Consider the following 7,685-nt stretch of genomic DNA (forward strand, 5'->3'; position numbering starts at 1 on the left):
TTTTGTTTTTTGAGACAGGGTTTCTCTGTGTAGCCCTGGCTGTCCTGGAACTCACTCTGTAGACCAGGCTGGCCTTGAACTCAGAAATCTGCCTGCCTCAGCTTCCCAAGTGTTGGGAAGGCGTGCGCCACCACGCTTGGCTTGATTTTGAGACCCTTTGCTAGGTAGCCCAGGCTGGCCTCAAACTTCCCATGCAGCTAAGGATCACTTTGAATTCTGGACCCTCCTGGCTCCACCTGCGGAGTTTACAGTTTGGATTTCAGGCATGTGCACACCCTGAAGATTTAGCACACGACAAGCCCAGTGCTGGGGAGTGAACACTCAACAGAGCTGTGCCCCGCCCCCACCCCCAGCTTGGAGTCTTACTCTATTTTTAATTTTTTTTTCCTAGATTTTATTTTACTTTACATCTATGAGTGTTTTGACAGCAAGTCTGTCCATGCCCCACACACAAGCAGTGCTTGCACAGACCACAAGGGACATCAGATACCCTGGGATTGGAGTCATAGGTGGTTGTGAGTCACCATGTAGGGGCTGGGAATAAACTCGGATCCTCTGGAAGAACAGCCAGTGCTCTTAACCAGTAAGCCATTGATCTAGCCCCACTTATTCCTTCTCTTAAGAAAACATATACTGGGCTGGGGAGATGGTTCAGCAGTTAAGAACACTGGCTGCTCTTCCAGAGGTCCTGGGTTCAATTCCCAGCGCCTACACACCCAACACTTCAATCTGTAATGGAATCCTATGCCCTCGTCTAGTGTGTCTGAAGACAATGACAGTGTACTCATATATTCTCATAAGTACTCATTAAACAAATAAATATATTTTTAAAAATTATGTTCTTGGGGCTGGTCAGATGGCTCAGTGGTTAAGAATACTGAGTGCTCCTCTGAAGGTCCTGAGTTCAAATCCCAGCAACCACATGGTGGCTCACAACCACCCGTAATGAGATCTGACACCCTTTTCTGGTGTGTCTGAAGACAACTACAGTGTACTTAATTATAATAATGAATAAATCTTTGGGCCTGAGCGAGCAGGGTTGACCAGAGGGACCAGAGGTCCTAAATTCAATTTCTAACAACCAGATGAAGGCTCACAACTATCTGTACACCTACAGTGTGTACTCATATACATAAAATAAATAAATAAATCTTAAAAATAATTATATTCTCATAATATTTAAAAAACAAAAAAATGTACTTTGTATGTCAGGCTATGTTGGTACATACTTTTAATCCCAGCACTCAAGAGGCAGAGGCAGGCAGATCTCTGAGTTCAAGGCCAGCCTGGTCTATAGAGTGAGTTCCAGGACAGCCAGCACTACACAGAGAAACCTTGTCGTAAAAACAACAACAACAAAATTTACTTTGTGTGTGTGAGAGAGAAAAGAGACTGGGTGCCAGTGGAGCATGCGCCTGGGGGGATCAGAGTTCAACCTGCAGAGTCAGATCTGTGCTTCTTCAATGTAAGGAAAATCCCCAATATTAGCAATAAATTGACACTGTGGACTCTTGTGTGGCCAAGATAAAGAGATGCCCAGGGTGCCAGAGAAATGGGGAAGAAAAGATGAAGTATTAGGCGGCCAAATGACTGGTGTAGGAACACGGAGCACATCTCCAGTGAGCATGCTCACTGGGGCCTCTGTGACCACAAATCTGTCTTCTTTGCCTTGAAGAATGTCCAAAATTTGGCCATGTGACATAGTGGGCCAAGTGTAGGACAAGGCCTCAGACAGAGCCGAGGGTGGCCCCTGACTCAATCCCCTTAATCCACCGAGGTCCAAATCTCCGGATAAGCGCCCAGTAGGAATGTTGTGAGGTGTAAAGATAATGTAATGCTTTGGTAAGTAAGCTTTGGAAATAATCTTTATTTTTTTTAAGATTTATTTTAGGTATATGAGTGTTCTCAGATTCCATCACAGATGGTTGTGAGCCACCATGTGATTGCTGGGAATTGAACTCAGGACCTGTCTGGAAGAGCAGCCAGTGCTCTTAACCAATGAGCCATCCCTCCCGCCTAAGCTTGGGAAATGGTATTTATTACTAAGACCTTGTAAACAACAGAACTAGAGAAGGCTGGGAGTGACCCTAGAGCTCTCAGCCTCCTAAAGCGATTCGGTTTCTCTGTAAAGCCTCCCAGATTGTTTCTCCCCACCCCAAGCACTTCTGTCCCAAAGCCCAGGCCAGTCGGCCTCTACCTCCCTTCCAACCCCCAACACTGGATAGAACAGAGAGAAGGTTAGAGTAGGCTGGGCAGTGTTGGCGCACACCTTTAATCCCAGCACTTGGGAGGCAGAGGCAGGTGGATTTCTAAATTTAAGACCAGCCTGGTCTACAGAGTGAGTTCCAGGACAGCCAGCGCTACACAGAGAAACCCTGTCTCAGAAAACAAAGCAAAACAAAACAAAACAACAGTGTCCTTCTGGAGAAGGACATCAGACCTCAGAACCAGAGGGCCATGGAGCTCACTCATCGCTGTATAGGCTCAGCTCGTACCAGGGGATGAACTCAGTGAGAGCCAAATAGGGAGGCAAGAGGGACTTACCTGAAGGTAGAGCCTGACACCTGACGCCCAGAAGCAGCAGCAGCCATGTCCTAGCCATGGCCCACTCGTGGAGAAGCATGACCCAGTTGCAGCTGGGAGCTACCTGCTGTGGGAGGAGGCCCCCCTAGTCTGCCTCCCAGGCCACAGGCCCAGCTGCAGCTCTGAGGTGTGGGCTAGGGCAGAAGGCTCCCCTAGACTGCTTCCCAGACCACAGACCCAGCTGTACCCCAGCTGCTCTGCTTTACCCACTAGTTCCCAGTGCTTTCTGGGGAGGAGGGGTGCCAGGGAACTCAGGTCCCACTCCTATCCCAGAGGCTGGGTGCCTACCCTCTCATAACCTCCTCCCTGTTTGAAAAGCACTTCACAGGCCCCAGAGGCTCCTCTGTGTGAGACAAGGTCTCTGCTGTGTGGACCTGACTTGCATGGAACTCACTATGTAAATCAGGTTGGCCTCCAAATCACAGATATCCACCTGCCTCTGCCTCCAGAGTGCTGGCTGGGATTAAAAGTGTGTGCCACCCCAGATTCCCAAAGCCTTTCCCAAGCCTAGTTCCTTCTCTACTTGAGAGCAATTGCCATCCACTAGACAGAGTCCCAGGGGGATGGGATGGCGGGACTCCATGTGCAGCTCTTCCTGTCATCCTCCAGATCCAAAGCTTTTCTTTTTTTTTTTGTTTTTTTTTGTTTTTTTTCGAGACAGGGTTTCTGTGTAGCTCTGGCTGTCCTGGAACTCACTTTGTAGACCAGGCTGGCCTCGAACTCAGAAGTCTGCCTGCCTCTCTGCCTCCTGAGTGCTGGAATTAAAGGCGTGCGCCACCACATCCGGCAAAGCTTTTCATTTTTAATTTAATTAAATCAATTAGTTCATTGGCTAATCAATTTTTTGCTTTTACAGTTTTTATCATTGCCTGGTATGGTGGCACACACCTATAATCCCAGCACTTGGGAGACAGAGACAAATAGATCTCTGTGAGTTCAAGCACAAGGTGAGTTCCAGGATGGCCAGGGGGCTACACAGAGAGACCTTGACTCAAAACACACACACACACACACACACACTTGTTTTTAAATATGTGTGTCTAAGGCATTGGCCTTGGAGATGGAGTCACAGAGGCTTGTGAGACACCTGACTTAGGTGCTTGGTACCAAACTCAGGTCCTCAGCAAGAGCAATGTGCTGCAGACTGCTGAGCCCTTCTTCCAGTCCCTACCTTTGTTCTTTGGAGGCGCAGTCTCGTGCAGTACAGCTGACTTTGAGTTTGCTCTGTAGCCAACCTTGCTCTTCCTGCCCCCACCTCCCAAGTGCTGGGTTTTTCCTTTAATATATTTATTTATTCCTTGGCAATTTCATACATGCATTCACTCATCCCCTACACATCCTGCAGCTGTCTTCCTACCGTCTTAATGAGGTCTCTCTCTCTCTCTCTCTCTCTTTTAATAACCCAGTGAGCCCAGTTAGCCGTGCTTGCTGGAATGTTGGCTAATCTTGTGAGAATCCTATGCAGGTAGCCACAGCCGAAGCATGCTCATGAGGGCGGCAGCCAGCATTTTCACAGCTTGCCTCCCATCTTTGGCTCTCATGTTCTTTCCAGCCCTGCTTCCACGATGTTCCATGGGCCTCGGGCGGTGTGTGGGTTGATGCAGACACCTCGTTTGGAGCTAAGCATGCAATTGTTGCTCAGGCCAGCTCTGAGTCTGCATTAGCTGCTCCTCCTCGCAGAAGAAACTTCTCTGGCCAAGGTTGAGGCCAGTACAAAATTGATTTGTTTTTGAGCCAGGGTTTTCTGGGGTAGCCCTGGCTGGCTCACTATCTAGTAGCCCAGGCTGGTCTCAAACTCACAGTGATCCACCTGCCTCTGCTTGCCATATGCTGGGATTAAAAGCACACCCCTCTCTGCCTGGCTCTACTTACTTTTTGACATGGGGATCCATTGTCTGGTGTCCCCCTCCTCCTATAGCCTCCAAGTGGCTGAGCAGGAGGCAGGTAACTTGTTCTCTGCCATTCCTGAAGCCCTGGGTTCCATCGGAACCTGCATAAACCAGGTGAGGGGTGTGCTTGCAGTCACAGCACTGAGGTCAAGGCAGAAGTGTCAGAAATTCAAGCCATCCTCATCTACAAAGAGAATTTGAGACCAGCCTGGGCTACACAAGACCCTGTCTCAAAAACACAAAAACAAAAACAAAAACAAAAACAAGGGCTGGAGAGATGGCTCAGGGGTTAAGGGCACTGACTACTCTTCCGAAGGTCCTAAGTTCAAATCCCAGTAACCACATAGTGGCTCACAACCATCCATAATGAGATCTGACGCCCTCTTCTGATGTGTATGAAGACAGCTACAGTGTACTTACATATAATAAATAAATCTTAAAACAACAAAAAAACTAAAAAACAAACAGACAAAACAAACAAAAACAGCTGGGCGTGGTGGCGCACGCCTTTAATCCCAGCACTCGGGAGGCAGAGGCAGGNGGATTTCTGAGTTCGAGGCCAGCCTGGTCTACAAAGTGAGTGCCAGGACACTGCTTGTGGACGTTGTACATCGTGGTGCGGAGCCTAGTGCGCACCACGATGTACAACGTCCACAAGAAGGAAGGAAGGAAGGAAGGAAGGAAGGAAGGAAGGAAGGAAGGAAGGAAGGAAAGGAAGGAAGGAAGGAAGGAAGGAAGGAAGGAAGGAAGGAAGGAAGGAAGGAAAAGAAAAAAGAAAGAAAAACAAAAGCAAGAATAATGGTCTGTGTGTGTTGTGTGTGTGTGCTTAGTTTAATCTTATCCAGTCCACCTCTCTCCCCAATAGGATACAAATTTTGGTGTGAGTACCGCACACACACAAGAAATAATTAACCTGAGATTACTTGCAGAATAGCCCTTCCTGACCCCCGAAGGCGCCATATTACACGTTGCTGTCTCTTCTATACACAGCCTTATTTTCTTCCTCTTCTTTATTCTTGTGCCAGCTTCACCCCACTATGCCGTTGTGCCGGAAGGGCAGTTTTAATGGCCACTTTCCTGCTCTCTCCTGACCCTGCGCAAGGACCCAGGTTGGTGGGGGAGGGACTTTGGGTGCTGTGGGCTCCACGTGTTCCCAGGCCCTGCAGGCCCAGGTGCAGCATGGTGGCTTCCCGCCCTGAAGTGGGAGGAGGGGAGGCAGGTGTCCCTAACGACTCTGCCTCTGTCATTCTCCAGTCTGGGGAAGTGCTGGCCCAGGCTCTGCGACCACAGTGCAGATGGGACAGGGGCTGCTGGCTTGGTGACCCATATCCAGCCCAGCTCCTGCCTCCCTCTTGGAGGGCAGGGAGAGTTCATCTGGAAACTTCCCCTACCTGATCCTCTTCCCAGAAGCCCCAGAAGGTCTCCAAAGCTCCTCACCCAGCGCGAATAAGGATGCTCATGCATTAGCACGGACCAGTCACTTGCAGGTTGGCTATAAGCCCCAGGCAGCTCACGACTCATGCCTTGGGCCTTAACTGCCTGTTTCTAGCTGAGGAACCCAGGCTGAGGAAAACCAAGTTATATCACCGTGAGCATTTATTCTAGCAAACCAGGAAGGGCCTCATGTGTGCTGGGAAACCCTCTACCACTGACCCACATCCTTACTGAGCCCGGATCCTGCCTTTGAAGAATCGCAGTGTTTGGCTTCTACATGACCAGGATGACATTAACTACAGTCAGATGAGGGAGTCCAGCCCTGCTGACCCCGGTAGCGATCCTAGCCATCAGAGCAAGGATGCTGGCAGCCTCCTCTTGCCTCTTTTTCTTCCTTTCTTCCTTCTTTTGTGTGATGTGTATTGTATATGAATGTGGATGGTGTGTGTACATGTTTGTGGGTGAGGGTTGCACAGAACATAATAGAGTCAGAGGACAACTTCAGGTGTGTAGGTGTGTACCCGGCCTTCCACCTTGTTTGAGACAGTGTCTCTCTTCTTCCTTCCTTTCTTTCTTTCTGTTTCTTTTTTCTTTTTTTTTTTTAAATTTATTTTGTTTTATGTAAGAACATACACTGTCCCTGTCTTCAGACACACACCAGAAGAGGGCATCGGGTCCCATTGCAGATGGTTGCGAGCCACTGTGTGGTTGCTGGGAATTGAACTCAGGACCTCTGGAGGAGCAGCCAGTGCTCTTAACCACTGAGCCATCTCCCCAGGCCTATGTTTCTCTTTTTCTGTTTGTTTTGCTCTCTCCAGGCTAGCTCCACAAGCTTCCATGATTCTCCTGTTTCCACCTCCTGTTTTGCCTAAGGTCATAGGAATCTAGAGCATATCCAACTTTTAGGAGGGTGCTAGGGATTCGAACTCAGATCCTCTGGCTTGCTGGGAAAATGCCTTACCTACTGAGCCATCTCTTCAGTGCTCTCCCTTGGTTTTCCTCCCCCTCCCCCATCTTGCTAAGTAGCCCAGGTTGGCCTTAGACTACCCTTGTCCTAACTCCCATGTGCTGGGATGACAAACACGAGCCACCCCACCTGGCTCACCTATACATTTCTTAACGGTTTAGTTCTGGAAATGTCTTCTGGCTCCTTTAACTGTGCGACCGCAGGGGTGGCTAGAGTTCATAGGATAAACCCAGTCCAGCATTCTCATCTCCAAAAAATTCTGATTCCTTCTACAGGATGCCAGGAAAGTCCTAGCACCTCAAGCGTATTGACTGTGGGCTGCTAGTAAAACTTTACAGCTTTAATTAGCCAAAGTAACAGGCTAGATTAGTGCCTCTTCCAGGTGCTGGGGCCGGCATGGTAAATCCCAAGTCTTGGATGAGCATCCATGGAAATGAACTTGGATAACCTTGCATTCCAAGTGTCCTGTGTTCTCCCCTCCCTCCCCTCTCTCTTCCTCCCCATCCCCATCTCTGAGGCAGGGTCTCACAGAGCCCAGTCTTCCCTCTCACCATCTTGAACTTCTGACCCTCATGCCTCCATCTCCCAAGCACCAGAGTTACAGGGTGATCACACGGCTGTGCTTGGCTTTATGTGGGGTTGGGGACAGAACTCATGGCTTTGTGCAAACCAATGCTCTGTCACCTCAGCTCCGCCTCCAGCACAGTTTGTTTGCATGTGTGTGTGTGTGTGTGTGTGTGTGTGCGTGTGTGTGTGTGTGCGTGTGTGTGCGTGTGTGTGTGCGTGCGTGTGTGTGTGTGCGTGTGTGTGTG

At 49.2% G+C, this 7,685-nt stretch overlaps 1 protein-coding gene across 1 annotated transcript in view; it reads right to left on the minus strand.

The window, feature by feature from the left end:
• Ptcra (pre T cell antigen receptor alpha) overlaps window positions 1–2,623 on the minus strand; it is a 7,733-nt gene extending 5,110 nt beyond the window's left edge. Inside the window, exon 1 of the mRNA XM_021185741.1 lies at window positions 2,545–2,623. Within this exon, the coding sequence (XP_021041400.1) occupies window positions 2,545–2,623 (79 nt within the window). The remainder of the gene's footprint in view (window positions 1–2,544) is intronic.
• Window positions 2,624–7,685: the final 5,062 nt, after the last annotated feature.

This window comes from Mus caroli, chromosome 17 (assembly GCF_900094665.2).
Source record: "Mus caroli chromosome 17, CAROLI_EIJ_v1.1, whole genome shotgun sequence".
Classification (NCBI taxonomy): Eukaryota; Metazoa; Chordata; class Mammalia; order Rodentia; family Muridae; genus Mus; species Mus caroli.